We start from the raw sequence: 27,369 nt of genomic DNA, 5'->3' as shown, positions 1-27,369 counted from the left end.
CATTTGAAAGCCAGGATAAAGTTCATTGTTACGCATTTCTATTTTTAAATGATTTCTTTTGTACGCATGACTTCACTCTTCAAAGGCCTCTGGAAAAGGGCTACTAAGCTATAACACCAACATTACTTTACAACAGAATCTGATAATATGCACGTATGCATGTATAGTAATATACAATTGTATATAATTTTTTTAAGAAACGGGTGTTTAATAATTTGATAAAGCGCTTTTTATATTAAAATTGCAGCAGGACTGTACCGTTCAGTTCAAGCACATCGAAACCAAAGCAGACGAGAGGGAACATCAATGCCGCAAGACCCAGGTGCCCTCTATGACTTTAACCTTGATGAAGAATTGGAGATTGACCTGGATGATGAAGCAATGGAAGCCATGTTTGGTCAGGACTTTGCAAGTGATAGTGATATATTGGGAATGTGGATTCCAGAGGTACTGGACTGGCCAACATGGGTGTGTGGCTGCAGCTTGTGCTGCTTTTGCTTATTTACCTTAAGCTTATTCTCCAAAATTGCCTTCACTGTGGTTAACATTAGGGAAATAACATTTAAGATCCAAAGAGTGACATCAGTTGCAAACGCATTTAAGTATATGGGTTGGTTGTGTTACATAGTGAGGTTCATTATAGAATCATAAGCCCGGAATTCCCTGATCGCCGGAAGTGCAGCGGAAGCCCTGTTTGTGCAAGTTTCTGCCGCACTTCCAGTGAAGTTACAGCAGTGGAGCACATGCAGCTCCAAGGAAATTCTGGGCCGTGGAATTTCACAGCACAGAAGGAGGCCATTTGGCCTATTGTGCCTGTACTGGTTCTCTGATGGAACTATCAACTTAATCCATTTCCCTTTCCACAGACCCTCTAACATTTTTCTTTTTCATTTTAAAAAAAGGTTAAAATTTCTGAACCAAAATGAGTGAGACTTGACAGGTCTGCTTGTTGGGGCTGAAAGCTATGTCCTCCTAAACTGCTTGTTTCTGATTATGTAAAAGTTAACTCTTTGCATGTTTTTCTCTAATTGAATGTCTTAGAATTTAGTCAATTTGTGTGTCTGTGCAAAACAAGTGAAGCTGATTCAGTCATGTGATTAGCTTATTTAGTTGGAGACGGTCCTATTGAGCCAAAGCTTTCTGACTTGTCAAATGCAAATTGCCACCTGTGAAATTCATTAATCCTTTACAGAATGTAGTAACATTACTGCACAAAAGCAGCAGAGTCTATCCTCAGACTGTATCTCAAATGGAGACCTGTTTCCTATGCTGAATACTTCAATTGTACCTCTCCCCATGCCGCCCCACCACCCACCCCCCGGCCATGCTATGCAATATTTAGCATAATCTCTTCAAAGAGTTATAGCTTCAAAAAGGTAATGTGATATATACTTTTGCCACAAAAATGCTGTTGTCTTCAAGAAGTCTTGAACCACCATCTTTCATTTAAAAGTCAGGCAATTTTTCTTCAATTTAGCATCATCGGTCAGTCAACATCAAACATACATATATATAACAAAACAAAATTCTAAATCTAGTTCACTTTTATGCGCATTAAATCTAACCTAACAGTATGTTATCATGACATTATAGACAGGTGCTACAAGTGGCTTCCCACTCCTGCGTTCTATAAAGTCCCAGGATCTGAGTCATTACACCTGTTCATTTTTGCCCAGCTAAAAAGGTTATGTTCTGTGCTGTCCCATTGCACCTCTTGTTGAATTGGGACAATGTCTTCAGTGTCTCCACAGGAGTAGATTAAATTAGATGATTCTTGTGTTCAGTTTGTGTTTCCTGTTTCCAAACCTAGCCAGTTTGTAATTTCTCCTTTTTCAGGCTTCATCCTGGGAATCGGGATGTAGCCAAACTTCAGGAACAAATATCAACTGTCATCCAATCACATGCGCTCTAGTTGGCCATCACTGATCTCTTAGACCTTCGTATTCCACAAATTAATGCATCCACCACTGAGTCTCTTTGAACGTGTGGTCGTGTTTCTTAAATGGAAGTTGTTATTGCCTTTAGTTTTGGCTTAGAGTTAGTGAACTGCAACCTTAGTGTAAGTCAGCCTTGGCATCCTCCTTGGGATTCATCCAGGGTCCTACCAGCTTCCCAGTTTCATTTAGACCAACAAATTATTGTCCTATTGCTTTATCTATTGCCACAGGTGCCCGAAGTGGATCATTTTTTTCACTACGTGGATGCTAATAGAACTCTAGTTACTTTGTCTCAAACAAAGTAATTTTGGAAGTATTGTCGCTGCTTTGTTTCCAATCATTCAAAAAGTGGTGGCAAAACACTGACCAAGGAGTAGATAGATCAGTGGATGGTTGAGTGCATTCTGCACTGCTGTCAACCTGCAGGGATGATGAATAGGTGGAGGCCAAAGTTGTTTCCTAGCCATCTCTTAATGAGGTTGCAGCTTTATAGTGCTTGCAAGGCTGCACTTGGAATAAGCTTCACCAAGTTACTAAGTCTTGATGTCTTGGATTTGCTACACTTGATATATTTAGCAGTTTTATCCTGGAAGCTGGGTACTATGACTGTGCAAGACCTCCCCTCCTGAATTATACTACATTGGTATAGCCCTATTGGGTGCAAGAAGCTTAAATAAAGATAGATAGATAGATAAATTACCTGCTTTAACAAGGCCTTCATTCTTCGAATGATTTGTATCCTCCACACTCCACTATTTCCTCTGACCCTGCAGCAGTGCAATGATTCATTGGGTTCAGAAGTCGGCTTGCCAGTTCATTTAAGCATCAGCTGAAAACCTGAGTCGAAATATGATAGACGAGGAGACCACATGCAGCACCATCTATCTGCAATGTCACAACAACACATATGTGTGTGATGAGCAAGTAGTTTCCTCAAAATCTGTCGAGCTAAGTTTTGTTCCTCTGGCATGTGGAGTATGCATATTATTCAAAGAATGAAGACCACCCCCCACAGGGCAAGATAATCAATAATTGCAATAATACTAACATTTTGCTTTTGATTGCTCCTCTTTAGAAAACTGCTCCTCTTTTGAAATTGCTTTTAATCCGGGTGTATTAGTTGTTTTAGAGGTTTTTTTTTTGTATAAATTTCCTCTCATAACTGCTCCCTTTGTTTGTCTGCAGCATGTCTGTGAGTCTGATGAAAGAGATGAAGTGGTCATCTGTGAACTCTGTGATGCAAACGTTGTTCAATTTAATCATCACATGAAGAGAAACCACCCAGGCTGTGGGCGCAGTGCCAACCGGCAGGGGTACCGCAGCAATGGGTCCTATGTTGATGGGTGGTTTGGTGGCGAGTGTGGGAGTGGAAATCCGTATTACCTCTTGTGTAACAGCTGCAGGGACAAGTATCTGGCCATGAAGAGCAAGACAAAGGTCCCAGTTTCAGAAAGGTAAGATAAGATGTATAGAAATGTTTTCAAATAATTGAGGCTATCACACAACTTGCCTTCTAAAAGTTCTTGTGATGATCTTTTGGAAATAAATGAGTGTATGAATTCTGATAAATACTGAAAAAGTTTGCTCCCATAAAATACGTGCATCAGTATTGCTAAATAACGAGAGTGTATGTGGGCTGTGTGTTTTGAAATTTTATTAAAGCATTTTAATTTTTTTGAAAAAATCTCAACAAAGTATTGGCACTTTTTAATGAAAAAAGCACCAATATTTAAAGTAATTGATCTCAAGCGGTGGATTAATGTATTCAAGGGCTTCAGATAATGTAATGATTGCAAGAATAAAGTTTACAGTTTATAATTCATCTCTGGTTTAATCTGATATAATTGCATTGAAATCACTCCAGTGTATGTGTTAGGCTTCCTTTATTCAGTTTTGCTTTTGTGAGCTAGCAGTGCCCACCAATGCTTGCATCAACTGCCAGTGCAACCCACGGTGTCGATGCATGAACTTGCTCACACTGAATGATTGTGTAAGCTTATAGAGAAGCTTGCAATTGATAATGAAAAAATAGTCCAAAAAACTTTCCTATTTTCAAAACATAAAAGGATTTTACAGATGAGAATTATTTTTGGATCAGATGTGTATTTGATGCACTTTTGACTTTAGCTGAATTTAGAAATAAAGCTCTGAATAGCACTTCAAAGACTGATTTTGAAAGTTGCAGTCCAGACTCCATCCCCATCCCTGCAGCCCCCTTAGCCTCCGCTACTTCACCACCACGCTCACAATGTATGAACCCAACCTTCAACATGCATGAGCTCAGAATAATCACCCTGGATGTCAAAGGGCTCATTGACTCAACATTCCAGTGAGTTATTCCTACAAAAGAGATATCTCACCCCTTTGGACCATGACAAGCTCATGAAGGACTGGGTGCACTAAATTCCTGCCCTTCTAAAAGAAAAGAAGTTATGGTACTGATTACCATCCTGGAGGAGTTGGCTACTCCAACCTGACGAGAGGCAGGCGGTGGGAGAGCTGCTCGAAATGTGGATGCTCTCATATTCCTTATTGAAGCATTCCTCTTGCTCACCTGTTCCCTGCAAGTGGAAGGCAAAGTGTCTGTAATGGAACCTTGTACCTTCCACCCTCAGCATGGATAGGCTTTCAGCTGATGCGAACACAACAGCCACAGCAATCAATGCAGCATCCTGGACTTGGATGTATAGTGAATCCTGTATCTCAGAGAAGGGATTCACTTTCCACAAACCCACACAGGATGCACCTTACAGTAGATTGCATTCTTTGAAGTAACTACAACTTTAGCCATCTCAATTATGCTTCACTTCTCTGCTTCTCATCTTTGCTAACCTGTCACTGAACTCCAGATACTGGCCTCCTTCTTTCCCTCCTATTTCCCACTGAATCCTAAAAACAAAGTGCAATCACACCATTCTGAACAACCACCAAGAAATTCCCCATGTCGTTATCATTGTTGTGACCTGTGGCAAGTGGCGCACAGCTAAAAAATCCAGGGAGAGATCTCGAGGTGGAAATTGGACCTCATTGCGCCTGTTTTGCAGGAGTAAAATTGGCACAATGAGGGCAAGTTTCGGGGATCAATGTCCTGCACTCCAAGGACGCCTGAAAGTCATCTGACTTAATATTGGGTTGGGCCATTTTTTAGGCATCCCTAGGGCTCCCTAAAACAGGAGTCTGGCCGCTTGCAAATGGTAATGAGGGCCTATTGCCTGTTGTAGGACCCTTCTGCCAAATTGGGCTGCCCTGAGTGGAGCATGCGTCGACCTGCACCACTCTCTGGTTTTCCAGGCGTGGATACGGCATGGCAAGCCAACAGAAAGATACGTAATTTTTTTTTTAAGTTTGGTGTGGAGCAAGGAGTGCTACTCCCGGCTCCAAATAACTCCAGAGAACTGCTGCCGGCCCGTCATCGGCCCCCTTCCGTTCTTCCTCATCCGGGACTTAACTGAGGGCCTCTGTCGGTGAGGCAAGCAGTCTGAAATTGATCAGTGGCAATAGGTGAGCTGCCTCTGGAGGTGTGACGGGCGCTGCCAGCTCACCCAAATTATTGAAAGGAGGCTTGAGGAGATTTTTTTTTTTTTTTTTTTGGTGGGCCCAGAAAGAGCAGTAGTGTGAGCAAGAGCGATCTCAAAATGGATCAGGCCTCACGTTGGCACCAGCGGGTGGCTGATGTAACTGATACACTGACTTTGTGTCCGTGTCCGGCAGAAGATTGCCCTCTTTGAGTCTACACATTTGAACAGGATCTGCAACATCCACCTGTGCAACCAAAATTGGCTAAGGGGACCTCAGGTCAACGTCTAATCCAAAGGCTCAGCAGTGGGCCCTCTCCTCCATCCCTTCTGCAGGAGTTACCTATGGATGAGATAATAAAGTGAGGTCCTGTCTGCCCATTTTGGAGCTGTAGGTGAATGTTGAAGATCTCTACCCAATTTGAAGAAGCGCAGGATTTCTCATTTCTCCCTCGGCCAAGTATCACCTCAAAGAAATATTGCCAAGACAGATTGGTTGGTTTTCTATCCCACTGCTGCTTGTGGGTACTTGCTGTCACTGGCTGCTGAGTTTGCCTACATAACAGTAACCGCTCTTGAGGAAAAAGTAATTCATTGTGTGAAATGCTTTGCAATGTTTCGACGTGATACAAATGCAAGGAAATATTATTACAGATAGCCGAGCACAACCCTCATCATCAGCTCTGAGAATTGCATCCTCTACCTTGCTGGAATACATTGCTCCCCACAGCCAACATGTAGTTGAAATAACTATGGGATGTTTGTCTGTCTGAATATATGATTTATAATATTTCTATTATTGGAAAAATTGATTGGGTTTGTGTTACAGGTACAAAGGCCAAGCGCCAGATCTGATAGGCAAGCAGGACAGCGTATATGAAGGTAGATGCTTAACCACTGACTGTTTAAGTAACATGACAGTTTAAGTTGCTTAGATACTTGGCCAAATACATTTTAGCAGCATAACAGTATAGTAGTTATGTAATTAGGTGTAATCTTAAAATAATTTTGAGGATGAAGTTTTTCTGTCTATCTTCCTGATCTCCCCAGCCATTTACCTATGAGTGAGAGCTGCGTCCATTCTGAACTGACACCAGTGATGCACGAGAGTGGCTCAGGGTCCACGTCCTATCGTATTTTCCTTTCCCTGAGGGAAAAGGGGAAACATTTCACTTCCAGTTACCACCTCCCCACTGTATCATGATTTAAGATCAGGAACTTGGTTGCATAGAGGAATCAAATCAATTAAGTAGACTTCAGATATACAGTATTAAAATAAAGAAGTTCTGTCCTTTTTAATGTTCTTTTATCCTCTTGTGTTACTCATGCAGAAGACTGGGACATGTTAGATGTTGATGAGGATGAGAAGCTGACTGGAGAGGAGGAGTTTGAGCTGTTAGCTGGACCTCTTGGCCTAAGTGAGCGTAGAATTGTACCTGAGCCAGTACAGTTTCCTGACAGTGATCCACTGGGAGCATCTGTTGCCATGGTAACGGCAACCAACAGTATGGAAGAAACCCTCATGCAAATAGGTTGGTCCAACAAGAGAGTATAATGCAATAAAAATTGAAATTGTTCAGATCAAATGATTTTCCATTTTCAGAATTTGATCACGGCAGTTTTCACAGGAAAAATGAATGGAATTGTAAATGCGCAAAGCATCAGTGATTTTAAAAAATGGGATTCATTTTATTCAATCACTGTAGATCATTGACGCTGAAAATTACAAAAATGACATTTACATTGAGTTATTAAATTAATTTGTAATTAGGTTAACAATATAATTCACAATCAATATAGAAAAAACCTTAAAATTAATAATCTCCCCTTGATTTTTAATTTTGCTTCAAGTACAAAATGGATTTTTCTCACTCCTGGATTATTGTATAAAGGAAGAAATGTGACCCTTTCCAGTGCTAATTTAGTTTTGGTTTGCAGGGAAATATTATGTTCCTGTATTATTATGCTTGCATCAATTACTTAACTTTCAAAGCTCCTCCGTTAACACTACTTTTGGGCATTGCATTTATTTTAATTTCCAGTTTCCCACTCTGTCTTTTGTCCCCATGTTTCCTCTTAACATTTTCTCAATTTATTGCTTTTGCTTATATTTATTCTTTTACCTTTTGATTTTCTGTCCCTTTTTTTCATTTTTTTTGGAGTAATGTGGCAGTGAGAGGGGCTTGAATGTTCTGAAAGAGGGAAAATGACACCATGTGTAGGATGGAGCAAAAAGAGAAAATGTGCCTACAATATGACTAAGGGAAGGGAGAGGAAGCAAGGAAGATGATTTTTGTGGAAGAGTAGCTACTTTCTGGATAGTGGCACTTTATGGGAGCAAATGCTAAAGAAAGAAAAGAACTTGCATTTATGTAGTGACTTTCATGACCTCAATGTCCTCAAGTGCTTCACAGCCAATGAAGTACTTTTGAAGTGTAGCCACTGTTGCAATGTAGGAAAATGCGACAGCCAATTTGCACACAGCAAGGTCCCACAAACAGCAATGAGATAAATGACCAGATAATCTGTTTTAGTGATGTTGGTTGAGGAATAAATATTGGCCAGGACACCAGGGAGAACTCCCCAGGTCTCCTTTGAATAGTGCCTTGAGATCTTTTATGCCTACCTGAGAAGGCAGACTAACTTCTCATCTGAAAGAAGGCACCTCCAACAGTGTAGGACTTCTTCAGTACTCAAATATCAGCTTAGATTATGTGGTGAAGTCTCTGGAATGTAGCTTGAATCCACGACCTTCTAACTCATAGGTGAAAGTGCTACCACTGAGCCCAGGCTAAGGAACTGTACTTACTGCAGTTTCCTGGGTTATTTTGCATAATCATAAAAGCACAATATGTAGTTTTATAATTCTGCTGTATTTGTAAACAAGTATTCCTTGTGTTCATAATTTTAATCTGTTCAACATTAGCCCGTAGAAACGGATCTCTGCACTTAAAATTGCCAGCCACAAGGTATGAAAGCTGAAAATGTGTAGAATGATAGAAACAGTCAGCCAACTGCTAGAATCAGGATAATGCCAGGGATGGGAAACTATAGTTATGAGGAAAAATTAGGTTCTGGGACTATGCCTACTGGAGCAGAGAAGATTCAGTAGAGGTTTTAAAGTTATGAAGGGTTTTGATAGTCTTTTTCATTATTCACTCTATTTCCTCAGTGACAGGAGATCCGGTTAAAATTGTCACTGAAAATGAGGAGAGAGGTTACAGAAATTTCTTTACGCAAAGTGTTGTTAGAGCGTGGAATGTTTTGCCACAGGGAGCAGATGAGGCAGAGACTATTGCATCTTCTAAGGAAAGAGTCGATAAATATTTGAAGTAAAGGAAGATTCAGGGCCTTTGAGAGAAAGCAGGGTAGTGGGATTTGTTTCAGATTGCTTTAGCACAGACACGATGGGCTAAGTGGCTTCCTTCAGTGCTGTAAACTTCTATGGTTCTAACTCTTCTCCTCTTCCAGCATATAGTCTCCTAACTTCTCCTCATGCCCCATAATGTCCTGTGTCTTCTAATCTTCCTCCCGTGTTATCATATGTCTTCCCCTGCTTCTGATTCTTTTCTCACAAAGTAATATTATAACGTGAATGTTCTGTGTCAAAGGTTGCCTTGGATCTGTAGATAAATGTTCATCTGGTAGAGTGACACTTGGCGAACAGGCAGCTGCCCTGCTCAACCCACATGACCGGGTCATGGCCTTGAGGAGAGTGACTGCTGCAGCACAGGTCCTTCTAGCAAGGACCATGGTGATGAGAGCTCTTTCACTGCTCTCTGTCAGGTAAGAAGACTTTTATTTCTTTTTTAAATACTTATTTAGTGTCAAAGTAGCTATAAACCTGAGGATAGTCTGGGGAAAAAATAGATTGGGGACTGTTTAAGGGTTATAAAACTGCAGGTAAATTGCATTTTTTAAGCAATTGGTCATTATCTTTCTGCTTTGTAATAAAGTTTTAGAAAAAGTCTCTGTTTAACTTCAGAGATTTTTTTTTCTATGTAATTTTGATATTGCCTGCTTAAAATCCTGCTCAGAGTGAAGAAAGGAATTCCAAATGGTCAACCAAAAGCAAAATACTGCAGATGCTGGAAATCTGAAATAAAAACAGAAAGTCTGAGGAGAAAGAAACAGTGTTAAGCTTTCAGGTCAATGACCTTTCATCAGAGACTTGGCACTATGGCTCTCTTCTTACCTTACTTCTCAAAATCTCACTGGTATCAGAATTACTCCACGACTCAAATGTGAAAGGGTTAGGGGGCATCCTGCTTTCATCCCCACTCAACACCTTGCCCTACTATGTAGAGAGAGACTGTTAATTAGGAAGAGGTAATGAATACCATACTCTTGTACCCATTACGCCCACCAATGTAATTTCCTATATTTGGTGAAATATTGCAGATTGAAGGCTCCTTTAGAAGCTTCCACTAGCTAAACAAACACATCCACTCATCAGGGAAAATCTCAGTGATAAAATTACATATGGCAAACAGACTGACTTAAGAGTGTTCCTCAGATAAGAATGAGTAGCTGTAGCAATTCAGCTCTATATGGCATGGGAATCTGGCACACAATGAATGGAGTATCTCATAAAATGCATTTCACATGGGTCATTTCAGGTAACTAGTATTCAGATAAATAGCTATTGATGGATTGCTTAACTGTTGGGCAGACTCTATTCTTAGCCCAGAGTCTCCCATTACTCAAAATTGAAACTTTACACAAAGAAAATCTCAATTAAAAAGGCTTAAAATGTTGAAATGGAAGAGAAAAACATCATCTTATAAAGCAGAAACCATGAGATTGATCCCATTTCCTGTAAGGTGCCTCAATTAATGGGTACTAACAACCAAGTTTAGTACCTGTCATTTTAATAGCGATTGCACTTTTTCACCTTCTGCTAATAAAACAATTATTTAAAGAACTTGCCTTTTATCTCTAGATTCATGAATGGGACATGAGTAGTTAATCTGAACAGTAGCTGTGATATTTGAACCTGGTTTGAGTAAAACCCACAAATCCACTGGTTAAATTGCTGCACTGATTTGACCTAAAGCTTCGCACTTTGAAAACTGCTACGCTTGTGCCTCTTCTGCCTTTTGAGAAGAGTCTGAGCTCCACTTCCTCATGATTGAATGGCTGCACCCCCATCTACCATGAGGGTAAATTCCTCCCCAAAATAATCAATTTTTGACCACTTAGGCACCTATTATGCATTCCTTATGCCTTCCAATTCACCCCAGTAAAGAAAAGCAGATGGTAAACTGACCTTAATCTTGTGGGTTCACAGAACCAAGAAAATCTATGAACCCAGATAATTAATTGTTTCTTACAAATCTCAGTCATACAGAGGCTTCTTAAATGGCAGGTGGATTGTATTTCCCATAGTTATTAATAGGACATGCCATCTTTGGGAATAGTTAAATATCATTTCACCTGTTTCGCACATGTTTCTTCAGCCAACATCAAAAAATGTTAGCGTTCAATATATCTAAGCCTGCCAGGTAAAAAGATTCAAAATATTATTGTTTATGTTCAAAATATTGTGTACTGTTGCCTTGTAAAGAACACCTGATCTTTGTGTCCTTAGTTTGTATATTAAACATCATCCTATGGTCCAGCCTCTTCCATGGGGAATACTACTTTGCTATGATCCTGGTGCTTTATAAAGGATGTCAATTGAGAAGAATGGTACATTACCTATCTAGTGGGTGGTCTTCATTCTTTGAATGTAAAGCATCCACTACACCAACCACCCAAGCCATAACCTTTCAGGCTGAAAGTTTTGGTGTAGTTAACTTTCTTGCCATTGATATAAATGTTATTCTTATTGTGTTGCTGTACTTGGCCAAATTTCAATTTGTTTCCCAGAAATAAAGCTGTAGTGCCCAGGGAGAGCACAACTTTTTATTGGCATGTGGAGAGAGAGGGGATTAGGCATCGTAGTGGAACCCTGGAAATGTAATGACACAATCATGTATTAAAACTGGCGATGACTCCTTCTGCTAACCAAAGTTTATTACGCAGATCATTTTCCATTCAAAGAATGAAGCCAACCAACCCTACACTTGGCCAAATGCAAGATAAGATCAATTCTAAAAGCAGCCATCCGAAGACCATGGAAATATTTTGAAATGTCTGCTCCATGCTCTTCCTCATTTTTCATCCTCCCCACCCAGGATGTACTGGTTTCTGCCTGTTTTTGCCTACCTGTTGATTTTTCGATGGAAATTTTCCCTGTCCACTTCTGGTTTACTCAGTTCTTTGGTCCACATCTTTGTTCATCCCTGTTATGGACTATAACTGTTTGAACTTGGAAAATATAAAGTGTTAGAAAGGACATTGTATTCTTTTGAAACATTGACACTGACTCACTCCACTTAAAAACAACTCTGCTTAAAATGATGTGAGCCATGTATTTCCTCACCCCTTTCCCAATTTCATTTTTCTGAAACTGCTTTATTAACACAATCTCTATCTCGAGATGAGCTACACCATTGAAAGGCACTCCAGACGGTGTTCCATGTGATGAATACAGGTGGATTGTACATTGGATGGGATTCTTCCGTCACTTTTGTTTTTATTTCTGCTGGCAGTAGCACATGGTAGAATGTCTTCATCAAATCATGTGATTTGAACTGTATTGATATTGAGTTTCATTTTGCTGTTCGTTACAAGGGAATTGCATATCCAGTACATATCCTTGCTCTGTTGCAATATAAACTACCGTCCTGCTCATTTGCAGTGTATCTGAAATCATTTTTAAAATGACACTCCCGATTTCTTTAATGAGTCACATTCATTAACAGAAACCTCAGAACGTGTTGTTTAAGCCTCTGTGTAAAAGGTGGTAATAGTATTTACGTCTTGTTTCAGTAGCATATATCCTTTATGAATTGTCTACCAATCAGAGTTAGTCATGTGTTTACTGTTTTGCTTTTTACAAGATTCTTTGCTTAGAAGCAAATGTATCAATAACCATTTTCCTTTCTGCACAAAGATTTGCTTCTTAATCACCATGGGAACATTATTTCCCTGATGAGACATTTTGGTTATGTATAATATGTCGTAAAGATTTGGGGGAGGGGTATGGATAAAAAATTTTGTTTTCAAGAAATTTAACCGGTTTATCACTGTTGTGTTCTTCCCTTCGTTACTTCCAGTGGCTCTAGTTGCAGTCTGGCAGCAGGTCTGGAGTCCTTGGGATTGACTGATATCAAGACCCTTGTTCGGTTGATGTGTCTGGCTGCAGCAGGTAGAGCAGGTCTCTCCCCGAGTCCAGGTACCTCCAGCACTTCAGATCGTCCTCGTGGAATTCATAGCAAAGTCAACAAGCCAATTTGCTGCCTGGCCTACCTGAGCACCGCAGTGGGCTGTTTAGCTTCTAATAGTCCCAGTGCTGCAAAGCTGCTCGTTCAGCTGTGTACGCAGGTAACATCCGCAAACTGCATAATTATTGTTGAAAGAAAGACTTGCATTTGTATAGAGCCTTTCACGACCTTAAGACATCACAGAACGCTTTACAGTCAATGAAGTACTTTTGAAATGTAGATGCTGTTGTACTGTAAAGAAACACGGCAGCCAATTTGCACACAGCAAGGTCCCACAACGGGAATGAGCTGATTGACCGGATAATCTGCTTTAGCAATGCTTATTGAGGGGTTAATATTGGCCAAGACCCCAGGAGAACTCCCCTGCTCAAGTAGTGCCATAGGATCCTTTATGCCCACCTAAGAGGGCAGACAGGCCTTGGTTTAACCTTGCATCTGAAAGGCTGCTCCTCTGACAGTGCAGCACTGATATACATAAGTTTATCCACAGACCCTAGGATTAACAGATTGGCCAAGTTGCACCATGTCCTCTTAAAGCAAAGGTTCTCTAACTATGGAGCATGAGGCTGTTCCCACTATCTAGGACGAGGCATGGAGAAGGAAGGAAGTAAAGGCACTGACAGCATTAACTGGAAAGGAGAAAATCAACAGGAAAAGTTAACCTGGGTGGGCTGGTCTAGTCAGAATATGGGAGGTAGAATTTCCAGTACAAAAGGTTCTCGGGATAGTTGTCCAATGGAGATGAAATAGAATTGAAAGAGGAAGCAAGATTACATTATTTTATTTACATAATGCTGCTGCTTGATGGTCTATGCTAAACAAGTTCTGCTAAAGTTCAAGTGACTTCTTTGTTGTGGTGGTTCTGTAGCCTGAGGTGCATCAAAGTTTTCAGAAAGAAATTACATTTTAAAAACCCTTAAATTAAACTTTGAGTGTTTCCATTCACCAAATTCTCTAGAAGTCTTTTCAGTATCTAAAGCATATTTAAAGAATAAAGTCTCCTCCACACCTTCTGGTCTTGCCTCATTTCTGGGCAGCTGTCCGGGGCGCCATACGGTGCTGACCAGCAAGGAGATTCCCTCACACGCACCCTCCTGCCTGCTGAGCCTGCCCCAGAGACTTGTGGACCCTCACTGTATTCAGATTGGCACAACTCCCATTGTTACTGGTGGGTCGAGACATCCCTCTATCTTGCCAAAGCCTTCTCCTTCCACTCACCACATACATGTGGACTAGGTTCCAGTGGGACGTGTGTCAATTGATATGAGTGATGTACAGCCTCCGTCCAGGGCTGGGTGAGTGCCAAGTAGTCAAGACTCCTCTCTAGTCCACAATACACCCATGTGAAGTAAGGAAACTTGGGAGTACGCCATCACCCCAGGCACTTGGAAGTACACCATCACCCCATACCCAACCCCACAACACTTCCAAATGGCACTTATGTACAAGTCTTTAGACATATGAAATACAGACTTGGAAATCACAGCCATTAGTGTGAGTTGGTGGTGTATGTTTTAAGTACAAGACTATCTTGATTTTCTCACCCATTTTCTGTTCACATACCTGTTGCAGCAACGCAGGCAAACTACTTCCATGCTGCATGCAAGGTGTTTTTCTCATAACTTTTTCTGATTTTTACCTTCCTTTCCTGAGGCGATGTCCCCTGGCCTCCATTCAGCACCTGTCCACAGCAGGGTGACTGAGATCAGCCACTCAGTGAAGGGGTTTGAGTCTGTACCTCTGTCCCACCACTCAGTGTCACAAAACACATTGTGCTCCCAGGAGTCTGCACCGCCAAACTGCCACACTACTTGTGTGTGTGCATGTGTATCTGTGCGTTTTTGTGTGTATTCTGTAATAAATGTTGAAACCAAATTGGGAGAGGAACAATTTTTGTAAGTAACAGACAGAAAGCAAGTTTTAACTCTTTTCTGAGTGGTTAAAGTAATGTTGACTTATTAATGCATCATTTTAAGCTTATGCCAAAGATCAAAAGTGAAAAGGTCTACCAATAAAACTACTCTTAAGTATGATCTCTTGGGTTGGATGTAAAAGAGAAAACATCTTTTTTTTTAGATATTTACTCTGCAATAAAATCTGTATTAATGTGCCTGGTATTGATACAGGGCACTGCTTTTCATGGAGTCTGCAGTGGGGTGATGGAAAAGGAGGGAGTTGCCCAATATTATGGGGGAAAAAACTACCATCTTTCCTTGTCTTCTCAGAACTTGATCTCAGCAGCAACGGGTATGAATCTCACTACCATAGATGATCCCATTCAGAGAAAGTTTCTACCCAGTTTCCTTAGAGGTATTGCTGAGGAAAATAAACTTGTGACCTCTCCGAACTTTGTTGTAACTCAAGCACTGGTGGCATTGCTTGCTGACAAGGGCGCCAAATTGAGACCAACTTACGACAAGGCAGAGATGGAAAAAAGAGGTATGTGCTGTCTCAAATTGTCCGTTGAAGGCGAATGCAGTGTGTACTGTACTAATTATAACCAGCTCTGTTTGAACAACGGTGTTATAACCCTCGAGAAGCTGAGTAAAGTTATTGACTTCAGGCTAAAATGCTTGCATGGTGTTTGCATCCAGAATAAATTTGCCAACACCGTGTTTTTTGTCATGCAGTTTATCTATAAACTGAGACAATGACCAGTGAGTCAAAACTTCACAACTGATTTTACTTACTTTTACTAGAGATGTTTTACTTTCTGTTGCTAATTTGAAGATTGACAAAAATCACCTTAAATTAAAATGGTCCTTTTTTTGTATCTTAACATTTTCTTAAAGCATTTTGAATAATCAGTTATAAGATGAGTGCAATACCATTGCTTTGTTTTCTTGACCATCATTCACTGGGGCATTGTCTCACTGTTTTGTTTAAGCAGGTTTTATTGCCCATTTGTATGCCCATCCTTCCTATCATCCTTCTGCTGTAGGCCCTCTGGAACTGGCTAATGCCTTAGCAGCTTGCTGCCTCTCCTCTAGGCTGTCTTCCCAGCACAGACAGTGGGCTGCTCAGCAGCTTGTTCGGACTCTTGCAGCACACGATCGTGACAACCAGAGCAAACCGCAAACTTACGCTGACATGTCTGGGGACCTACGCAAATGTTCATTCATCAAGCTTGAAGCACATCAGAATAGGGTAAGAAATGTGCTTTCGCACCTGAAAGTTTGAACTGAAAGTCTTTTTGTTTCTTTGGTTACAAAATATTTCAATTTGAAAGCTTGTGATAAAGTAGTTATAAGTAAAGTTCTCAGAATTGCCATTGTTTGACTTTTAGTACCTCAGGTGGATTTATTCAGCTCTTAACTTGAGCATCAGTTGCTTGGAAGTGAGCTGTTGTAACTCCTGGTTTGGGATGGGGCAGGAAAGATTCTGGCATTTCCCATCATAGCCAGCTTGAACTGTAGGCAGTCATGGGATAGACTATGGTTATGGAGAAGTCTAGTGAATGCTTTGTCCATGTGGTAAAAGTGATGCTGGCTGTCCTACTTCTAGTTTCTGACTGAGCATTGGAGAAAGTCTGTTATTACTTTAGAATAAGCCAAAAAAGTAGGACGGGGAACAGAAATAGAAATTAGTGCAAAGTAAATGTTTAGGAAAGATACCAGGAAAAATTGAAAGGTGATAAATGTGATGAACAATCTACCAAGCAAGTGGAAACATTAGAATTGTACAGTTAGATGCTACGATGGGAGAGGTAGTGTAATAGAATGAGCTTCAATGATCCCTAACTTTCTTTATGTTCTTGCTCTTCCTTACTTGCATAACTCAAGCTGCAATAGAGAATTTCTGCTCTTTTTGTTCTGCACTCGTCATCAAACCTTTACAGGGCTGTACTGTAAGGAACCCTTGATCTGTTGAGGCAAATAAAGCCCTGTTTCAAGATGCCTTTGGTATTCTCTATAATGATCCTGGTTGCTGCATGAACCTCAATCTATCTGTGCTGTGTTTCTCTCTGTGGCCGTCATTAGCCAGGGCAGAAGAAGGTGAGCTTGCATGAACTAGTATGATAGGGGAGCACTGGAACAAATCCAAACATATTGCAATGAAATGGTAACAATAGAAATAATTGCACACCTTCAAGGGATTCTTTTCCAACAGCTTCTGACACCCATTTTAAATGGGTGAACTCATGCTGGGTGGGAATGGGACAGGAAGATGTCAGTTATTGTGGCCTCATTATTTCCCTGATTTCAATACATCTTGGATGTCTAAGGCATCGCCAGCAGAAACCTAGTCCGAAATCTTGCACAGATTGCAAAACGGGCAGAGAGATGGTGAGTTTGTGAACGCACTTTTTTCTGCTTGCTTGCCCTGCTCCTGCCAGCGAAATTACTATGGCCAGGAGGAATTTCCACCCTCATATCTGATGTTCCTTGAGCTGGGTACTCGGGCGTAGCAATACATTTAAGGTTATTGTGTGTGTAGTGGTTCATTAGGTTGTTAATCTTAAAATCTTTCTGCTGACTTTCAAATAGCTGCCTTTTACAAATTTCAGAAGTATTTCTGGTTCAGCAGCAATTTTCCTATCTGGCATGTTACTCCGATCACTAGGTCTCTCTCAAAGTTTGCTTTGTTTTGTCCCTGGAGAGATTGTGAAGAAATTCTTCATTTAAAGATTTAATCCCCTTCACTTCTGCTACAGATCTTCCTCTGCACAAAGACTTCCCTCAATCTGTTGCCTTTGGGGAGCTCGCAAGTCTTGGAATGAACTGAGAGTCTATTAAAGTTGTAAATATAATACCTGCTGCACTGAATGTAGAATTGAATGCTAGTGAGAAGGTTATGTGAAACTCAGTGCTATCATATGCAGTGTTAGCTTTGATGGCGCTGTGTTATAAATCTCAAGGCTATAAGTACATTAAGTTCAAGTGTTCTAATTGCTTTTATGTAAATACATTTCCAGTGTAGTTATTTTTTCATTTCTTTAAAGGTGATCACGTGTGATTGGTGTAATAAAAAAGGTCTCCTAGCAACAAGTGGCAACGATGGGACTGTTAGAGTGTGGAGTGTCACTAAGAATCACTACACCTTGCAGCAAACATGTGTCTTCAACAAATCGTGAGTAGCATTTTATTTTTAATTAATGTGGATTATTTGCAGTTAACACAAACGTAATGCTTTGAGTTTCCGCAGGTAATAATAAAAAATGTTTTATCTTTTTTAATAGAGAAATTATTTCAGAAGACCTGGGGAGTCTGGGTTCTCCTTGTGACCCGAATTTATCTCTCATTTGTTGGAGTGTTAGTGGCAAATATATTGCAGCGGCACTAGAAAAGGTGGTGAACATCTGGCAAGTCACTGGTACGACACCTTATATTTTTATACTTAATAAAAACAACCTTGGTTAGACCACACCTAGGGTACTGTGCACAGTTCTGGTCTCCATATTACAAAAAGGGTTATAGAGGCACTGGAGAAGTGCAAAAAAGATTTACAAGGATGATACCAGAAATGAGCGGATACAACTATTAGGAAAGACTGAACAGGCTGGGGCTTTTTTCTCTAGAAAAGAGAAGGCTGAGAGGTGACCTGATACGAAGACGTAAAGATTATGAAGTGATTTGATAGGGTAGATGTAGAGATGATGTTTCCACTTGTGGGGGAATCCAAAACTAGTGGTCATAAATATAAGATAGTCACTAATAAATCCAATAAGGAATTCAAGAGAAACTTCTTTATCCAGAGAGTGATTAGAACGTGGAACGTGCTACTGCATGGAGTGGTTGAGGCGATTAGCATAGATGCATTTAAGAGGAAGTTGGATAAGTACATGAGGGAGAAAGGAATAGAAGGATACACTGATAGGATTAGATGAAGTAGGATGGTGGAGGCTTATGTGCAGCATAAACACTGGCATAGACCTGTTGGGCCTGTTTCTGCGCTATAAATTCTATGTAATTTGTAAAGTTACTCATTTTAATCCATAATGCAAGATAATAGCTAATGTAAAAGTAAAATATAGTAGCACAAATGTCTATCTGTTTTCTGGTACCTCGCAATGTTTGTTAGCTGTTTTGTTTGAGCCTGTATTCTTAACTTTTTTTGTTATTATTTGTATATAAACTTAGTATATGAGTGATGCAGGTAGCCTCTAAACAGCATACTAATCCAATGGTTGATTTTAAGATCAACCATTGATTTAAGCTTTGCAAGCAAGGTAAACTCATTTGACAAAAGGAATGTGCTTGTAGGTAATTTTCCAAGTTGCCACTCCTGCCCCGAAGCACTTGTGCTACCCGCTGTTATCTATCCATTTGAAATTAATGGACGAGAATCGTAGCAGCCTGCACACGAATTTCTGATATGTGCTGTTTGGGAGAAACACAAACTCGAAAAATTATCCTCATAAAGTAACGTATTTTTGTCATTTACAGGTGGCAAGGGTCTTTTAGACATGCAGCCACACTGGGTTTCTGCTCTTGCCTGGCCTGAAGAAGGTCCCATAGCAAGCTGGGCTGGTGACACTTTAGAAGTTCTACTAATAGGACGAATGGATGGATCTCTGGGACTCATTGAGGTAGTAGATTCCTCTACAATGCACCGACTTGAACTTGAGCACTGCTACAGAAAGGATGGTAAGCATGCTTTCCGGAATTTTGCCTTAATTTATCAAATGTTCTGTTCCATTTGTAATTCTGATCCATACTGGGATGGCCCTCCCCCTGCAAGTTGCATATGTCGCCTCACTCTGGACATATCCTTCGTTGTGTCATCAATAGCCACCTTGACTATTGGGCAAAGCCTTGTAATTGTCTTCTTTTGGACCTCCATTATATAAAGTTTCTTGTAAGGTAATGGAACAAGAAAACGTTCAAACTTTAGGGAAAGGAGTTTCATGAGTTTTTTCTATATTTGTTCAACTCCTGTGTGCTTCTTAACCCACCTAGGCCTGCAACAGTTCCAGTTTGGTCAATTAGTCCTTGGCTTCTGGTAAATGTCAGCTCTGGGTTTTAACATTTGAGTTAAATATCCCAGATCATACTCTGATTGATACTCACAATCGCCAGTTTACATCGCCTCAATCCCCCGAATATTGAATGACAAAGTTATGATTATTGTACAAGAGGGATCAGTGCAACTGTGTCTTACCTGCTCTAAGGTTACCCCAACAAACAGGATGGCCAAAATAAACCTAGAGTGCCATCCCCACAGAATTATTTTTCTAGCTCTAGGTCTGATGGGGTGGGGTGGACCTCCTAGAGGTGAGGAATCACTCATGGGAATGACCATACAAAGATGCAATGTCCACGAAGAAGATGACCAGAGAGGCTCAAACTATCTCCTTGAGTATCAGTCCCAAAGCTTTAAAATCTCACAAGCCTGTACTGAAGGGGCCCCTCACCCATATCCTGCTTCCTTCACCAATAGTACTCTTAGTGCATTAGTTTTTGCCTCAGACAAGTAAGGTTTGGTCCAATCTAATGCACTCGGCAGCCTGATGAGCTAGTGATAATAAATAGTGGAGTCCCTTCAGGCTCATTTGGAACTTTGATGAGCCCTTGGTAGACTTGATTACATACAGGCAATACGTAGGCATGTGACCGTAGCAAAGATTCCACTGATTGGGTAGCCCAAGATGCTCTGATGCCTTTAATTATAAAGGGTTTTCAAGCAACCCTTCAGATTATCATGGCCATTGTGACAGGCACACTACAGAACACTGCTTGTGAAATGTTTGTCACCCTATGATTGAGGCAACCATGTGGGGTGTTTAAGTGCAGCTTCAAGGAGCCTTTAATGTTGTTGACCTGAGTGATGGAAGCAATGTTTCTCTGAGGATTTGTGGTTTATCTCAGCCATGTTCCAGGATCTCTGTTCAGCAAGCAAGGGAGACATTCACCAAACGGAAGAATCAACAAACCATGAACTGTTAAGGATTTATTTTGGAGGGTTCATATGTATTTCTTTTGATTCTGCATACATTTATGCTTATAATAGTTTTTGGCTTTTCTTTAAGCTTGTATTAAATATAATAATTGTTCAATTAGTATCTACCACACACACACCTCAGGAGTGCAACATGATTAGATTGCTTCTGAGGACCCCAAATACTTAGCATGCACAGAAAATAATGTCTGGAATTTGTAGATGGGCAAAGCCACAGATAGTTTCCAACTTTCACATCCTATAAAGTCCAGAAGCTGCACCCTAATGACTTTTCCTCTCCCCAGCTAAAAATGTTGCATTCTTCACTCCTCACATTTCCCAATCCAACAGTGAGAGGTGCAAAGGTTTCACCCTCTCCACAAGTATATATTAGACAATCTGTATAGTTTCCACAGTTTCTATGTTTAATTCTGTTACCAAACCAGGCAGACCTCCCTTTCAAGGTTTTTTTTATTCCAGGAAATGGGACCTCGGCATCAGTGGGAAGTTATGAGAGACTTTGGTATACTGGGACTATTGTCACTGGAGCAGAGAAGGTTAAGAGGAGTTTTATAAGCGCTTTTTAGAATGATTAACGGTTCGGAGAGTGTAGGGAAATACCATTTTCTTGGTTGGAAAGTCAACAATGAGGAATCATTAATTAGAAATAGTCAGTTAGGAGAGAGTTATTGGAATAATTCATGGACTGCTTTGCCATAGGACTTGATTGAACCAGAAACCATTGCATCTTTTAAGGGCAATGGGGATAAATATTGATGTGGAGATGCCGGTGATGGACTGGGGTTGACAATTGTAAACAATTTTACAACACCAAGTTATAGTCCAGCAATTTTATTTTAAATTCACAAGCTTTCGGAGGCTTCCTCCTTCCTCAGGTAAATGCAACATTTACCTGAGGAAGGAGGAAGCCTCCGAAAGCTTGTGAATTTAAAATAAAATTGCTGGACTATAACTTGGTGTTGTAAAATTGTTTACGATAAATATTGAGGCAGAGAAAGATACAAGGCTATGGAGAGAGTGCGGGGCAGTGGGATTAATATTGGATTGCTCTAGCAAAGAGCCTGCACACATGATGGTTTGAATGACCTCCATCTGTGCTGTAAACTTCTATCATTCTAAAGCTTCCTCCCAACCAAATGCTTGTTTTCCTTTGTGAAAAGGCATGGTTGGAGCATATTTTGTTTTTGAGTGTGATGGGGTGGAGGAAATGTACTTTTATATCTCCCTTCTTGTCCTGAAGGTATTAGGTGTAGCTCCACATGTAACAGGCACCCTCTGGCACCTTGCCTAAGTGTCCATTATTCATGTGAGCCTTAATGGAGCAATTCAGGCTACTCAACTCTAGGGGAACCACAGGCCAGCCCAATCCTGTTCTCCAGAACTAGCTGCGCCTCTAGCCAAGCTGTTCCAGTACAGCTACAACACTGGCATCCACCCGACAATGTGGAAAATTGCCCAGGTATGTCCTGTCCACAAAAAGCAGGACAAATCCAATCCGGCCAATTACCGCCCCATCAGTCTACTCTCAATCATCAGCAAAGTGATGGAAGGTGTCGTCGACAGTGCTATCAAGCGGCACTTACTCACCAATAACCTGCTCACCTATGCTCAGTTTGGGTTCCGCCAGGACCACTCGGCTCCAGACCTCATTACAGCCTTGGTCCAAACATGGACAAAAGAGCTGAATTCCAGAGGTGAGGTGAGAGTGACTGCCCTTGACATCAAGGCAGCATTTGACCGAGTGTGGCACCAAGGAGCCCTAGTAAAATTGAAGTCAATGGGAATCGGGGAAAACTCTCCAGTGGCTGGAGTCATACCTAGCACAAAGGAAGATGGTAGTGGTTGTTGGAGGCCAAGCATCTCAGCCCCAGGGCATTGCTGCAGGAGTTCCTCAGGGCAGTGTCCTAGGCCCAACCATCTTCAGCTGCTTCATCAATGACCTTCCCTCCATCATAAGGTCAGAAATGGGGATGTTCGCTGATGACTGCACAGTGTTCAGTTCCATTCGCAACCCCTCAGATAATGAAGCAGTCCGAGCCCGCATGCAGCAAGACCTGGACAACATCCAGGCTTGGGCTGATAAGTGGCAAGTAACATTCGCGCCAGATAAGTGCCAGGCAATGACCATCTCCAACAAGAGAGAGTCTAACCACCTCCCCTTGACATTCAACGGCATTACCATCGCCGAATCCACCACCATCAACATCCTGGGGGTCACCATTGACCAGAAACTTAACTGGACCAGCCATATAAATACTGTGGCTACGAGAGCAGGTCAGAGGCTGGGTATTCTGCGGCGAGTGACTCACCTCCTGACTCCCCAAAGCCTTTCCACCATCTACAAGGCACAAGTCAGGAGTGTGATTGAATACTCTCCACTTGCCTGGATGAGTGCAGCTCCAACAACACTCAAGAAGCTCGACACCATCCAAGATAAAGCAGCCCGCTTGATTGGCACCCCATCCACCACCCTAAACATTCACTCCCTTCACCACCGGCGCACTGTGGCTGCAGTGTGCACCATCCACAGGATGCACTGCAGCAACTCGCCAAGGCTTCTTCGACAGCACCTCCCAAACCCGCGACCTCTACCACCTAGAAGGACAAGGGCAGCAGGCGCATGGGAACAACACCACCTGCACGTTCCCCTCCAAGTCACACACCATCCCGACTTGGAAATATATCGCCGTTCCTTCATTGTCGCTGGGTCAAAATCCTGGAACTCCCTTCCTAACAGCACTGTGGGAGAACCGTCACCACACGGACTGCAGCGGTTCAAGAAGGCGGCTCACCACCACCTTCTCAAGGGCAATTAGGGATGGGCAATAAATGCCGGCCTTGCCAGCGACGCCCACATCCCATGAACGAATAAAAAAATTTTTTAAAAATTCAGTGTCCATGCACACTCACTTTCAGCAGGGACTCGAGAGTTCAAAACCTGTCTGATATTCCCCCACTCCCACCCAGGGCACTAAAGCCAATTGTAATGCCTCTTGTGCCACTCTGGCTGAGATCAACTAATACCAAGAATCAAACCAAGGAACTTCCTAGTATGTATGGCTCAGCCACTCACTGGAGCCATCAGGAGATCCACTTTTATACCTTCATGTCTTTTACCCCATGATATATATACCTCACATTGTGACTTGATCACTAGTTGATTAATGTCATGCGCACTGAAATTAGACTGGAATATTTTAGTGCTCTTGCTAGGCTCAAGAATCTCTACCTGGTCCTTCAGCAAACAAGAACTGAGGGTGTAGCCCAACAAAGAGGCTGTAAGCCAGTACGGCTGGGGGAAGATCACCTGACCAAGTGTGGGCAGTATCGCCAAGAATGTTTTTTTTTCCCTCCACGGGTTGGGGAAACCCTTTTTTTACATGTGGAGATTGAACTTCCTTCAAAGAATGAGGACAGTCGAAGCAATTGTCGAACATTTATTGAAATGTTAGTCTTTTAATTCTGATCATTTACACAAAACATTTTTCCTCTTGTTCTTTACTAATTTATAGTTGCAGATTTGAAGATTTCTGTTTGGCTGCTGATTGTACATTAGATAAAGTGCTGTAATAGAATATCTTAATATTATCACCTGTTTAATTATATGAGGTGTCTTGTTTTCACAATTACTGTTTGCTGCCTCTAGTTGCTGTAATGGCCATTGCTTGGTATAGTGAAGACAAGCCATTTGTAGTGGGATATGCAGATGGGAAAATGCTGATTGGCACAAAAGAGCCTCTGGAGAAAGGAACAGTTGTTATGATTGATGCACACAAGGTAGGTTAAAATCAGAAGGTAATTCTGAGGCTGTGTTATACCTCCACACTGCAGCAGCAGCTTTTCTTCACCACCCGCCTCTGCCCCTTCCTCCCTGTGATCAGTGACTATTCCTGTGTTGTCTTGTCAAAATCATTAATAGGCTGAAAAGTGTGTGTGTCTGGGCTGACACATGTTACAAGTGACATGGGTGCTACAGAGCAGTAATGATCTTGCAGCTTCCTCCTCTTGGGATTAATACAAAACACCACTGGGGGGAACTAAAGAAAGTGTTAGAAAAATTAAGGGAGAAATAGAGACACAAATCCTGAGGGCAACATGAGGGACCCAAAAAAGTTCTACAGTTGTGTTCATAGTAGAAGGAAGGTCAATGAAAGGATAAGTTGACAACTGAATCAATGGCCCCGATATTGGCGGGGAGGACAACCCGGCAAGGCCGGGGATGTGGCTGCCCTACCGATCTTAATGGCAGGGCCTCATTTAAATAACATTTTGCCGTCTCCTGCCCCACAGCCAGCCAAATTGATAGCCTGGCTGGCGGGTTGGAGCATAAGCACAAGGCTGTGATCAGTCCCCAGCAGTTAATGGGAGGTCTTGCCGCGATTGGTGTGGGGAGGAGGGGTGTAGCACGGTGCAAGTGAGGCCCGGAGGAGCATTCCTACCACTCCTGGCCCACAAGGAGACCTGAAAAATAAATTTTAAGCCTACTTGCTGGCCCAGGATCCGGCTTCCGACACTGTCGTCCCCACCACAATCAGGTTGATGTTGCAGATTGGGTCCTGATGACATTATCAGACCGATCTGCATATTTAAAACATGACCCTGCTTCCTTCCTGCGGGTCTCATGCTCGCCAGCTCAGAAGAACAGGTTAATATGGGGCACGCTGGGAAGGAAATGGGTTCGGAGGGGTAACTGACTCTAGTTATTTTAACTATCCTCGCTCCACCTGGTTTCCACCAGGTGGGGGCAATTTAAAATCGGGACAATAGAGTATATAAATAATGCTCCTTTTTTCACAGGAGGAAGGGGAAGGAATTTAGCGTTTCTTTTAAAATGAGAAGATTCAAAAGGTGGTGGGGGGAGTCAATGATTGAATGAATAATTATGTGGACTAGCTTGATGGGCCAAATGGCCTTTTATTACTCCAGGCTTTGTTCTTAATACTGGATCTCCTGTGGCATCTCACATGGTAAGTTAGGGGATATGTGGTTTTATGAGGACTAGAGCATTATACAAGTAATGCAGTGTAGTTTTCTGCTGCTAAGGTGAAGCTGTGTATGACCTGGCCTGCCCCTTTAAGTACACAAAGTCTAAATGCTCCAAATGAGCACATCCTGAGGTCAATTAGAGGGTAACTATTTCTCTTTGCCAGTCACATAAGTGCCTGGCTCCTTGTCAGTCAGAAAAACCAGTGGATTTCTGAGTTTGTGTTACCATCGCACACTAGGAACATATCGGTATACTGCATGCGGAGCATAGTTTGCCCATTATGCAGTCTGATTGTCTGTCTGTCTGTCTGTCTGTCTCTGTCCATTTTGATGGATGGGAAATCGGGCGAGCTGCGTAACAGGCATGTTACCCTGCACTTCTGATATACGCACACATGGAATATATAATGTAATTTGCATAACCCTGCTGTTTTTATTCCTAAAATATTATTTGATATAGTCTTACTAACATTACTCTGTCAGCATACTTCTTTTGTATCTCTTACTACTATTTTCCAACATGCCCATGTATGTCCTTTAAGATTATATTCATACCTTAATGCTTTTCTTTTAAGTTATACAGCTTCTTCCAGACCTTCAGCCAGGTTCTCCAAGGCACTGAAGCAGACTTCACTCTGTCAGTGACAGATTGCCATGCTTGGTTGTGCTCCCCCTAACAAAAATATTTTTGTCACTCCATTTTTGTAATTCTGCAAGTTTACCCCCAAAACTGTGCACTCCACAGCCGGATAAATGAACTTTTCAACATTTTATGCTGGTTACATGATTATTATTGCAGCTGTATGACAGCTGCTATTTTTCACTGCCACTAACAAAATTGCATTGTCAGATATCGCACTTTTCAAATTCCTACATTCCTGCAATTCTGCTAGGGTTTTGGTTTGTTTAATTCTCAAGGAAGGTGGGTAATTCTCTTTTTCATGAAAAGGGGTCTGTTGGCTCACTGGTAGTTTCTTAGTACCTGCTAATATTTGTCATTATTAAGTGGTTATTGTACAAAACTCCATGGCATCAGTAGCAAGATAAATTTTCACGTGTCTGTAGAATTGGTTGACCAGTTTCCTTTTGAAAATAATAGAATTCTACAAATCTTTGTGAATAGAAGGATCTAATCCTGATATGTACCTTTTCCTCCCTTCAAACTAGGAAAGTATCACTTGTATGAAGTGGGACCCATTAGGGCTGATGCTTATGACTTGTGCCAAAGAAAACACTGTCAAATTGTGGAGTTGTATTACCGGCAGCTGGCACTGTGTACACAAACTTTCTCATCCGGCATTGGTGAATGGTGTCGCCTGGTGCAGTCAACCAGGAAAAGGTTTAAAGTTGCGGCTCATGTTGGCCAGGTAGATATAAAGGTTTACACTTTCAAAGCATTTATTGTTCTTGAAAATGCTTTGTATTTTAATTGACTTGGATGATTAGATGTGTTCATTCATAAGGAATTGATGCTGAAAATGTTATTTTGATCAATTATAAGAATATCATTATGGAACGAACTCTTTATCTGACACTGTTATACTATCCATCATGCTATGTCCAACTGTCATGCAATTAACTGGTAAGTAAAGTAAGAGTATTTCATATAAATGATAATTTGCCCTTTTAAGCCCTCTTGATTTGTGTATTTCGTTATATGATGCTTGACTGTTCTAAATATCTGATCTTTTAGACCTAAAC

At 41.4% G+C, this 27,369-nt stretch overlaps 1 protein-coding gene across 7 annotated transcripts in view; it reads left to right on the top strand.

Annotated features, from left to right (window-relative positions):
• Positions 1-27,369, top strand: part of herc1 (HECT and RLD domain containing E3 ubiquitin protein ligase family member 1) — a 266,115-nt gene that overhangs the window by 193,280 nt on the left and 45,466 nt on the right. For 4 of the 7 annotated variants that reach the window (XM_067973317.1, XM_067973320.1, XM_067973321.1 and 1 more), the window contains exons 44-56: positions 248-468; positions 3,123-3,391; positions 6,282-6,334; positions 6,784-6,984; positions 9,064-9,238; positions 12,616-12,883; positions 15,009-15,222; positions 15,674-15,930; positions 17,726-17,853; positions 17,963-18,096; positions 19,170-19,370; positions 24,329-24,459; positions 26,836-27,035. In XM_067973317.1, coding sequence (XP_067829418.1) covers positions 248-468; positions 3,123-3,391; positions 6,282-6,334; positions 6,784-6,984; positions 9,064-9,238; positions 12,616-12,883; positions 15,009-15,222; positions 15,674-15,930; positions 17,726-17,853; positions 17,963-18,096; positions 19,170-19,370; positions 24,329-24,459; positions 26,836-27,035 — 2,452 coding nt within the window. The remainder of the gene's footprint in view (positions 1-247; positions 469-3,122; positions 3,392-6,281; positions 6,335-6,783; positions 6,985-9,063; positions 9,239-12,615; positions 12,884-15,008; positions 15,223-15,673; positions 15,931-17,725; positions 17,854-17,962; positions 18,097-19,169; positions 19,371-24,328; positions 24,460-26,835; positions 27,036-27,369) is intronic. The other 3 variants (XM_067973318.1, XM_067973319.1, XM_067973322.1) reach the window with 3 other exon arrangements.

The sequence above is a fragment of the Heptranchias perlo genome, chromosome 38 (assembly GCF_035084215.1).
Source record: "Heptranchias perlo isolate sHepPer1 chromosome 38, sHepPer1.hap1, whole genome shotgun sequence".
NCBI classification, from domain to species: domain Eukaryota; kingdom Metazoa; phylum Chordata; class Chondrichthyes; order Hexanchiformes; family Hexanchidae; genus Heptranchias; species Heptranchias perlo.
This window is presented reverse-complemented; position numbering and strand designations above follow the sequence as displayed.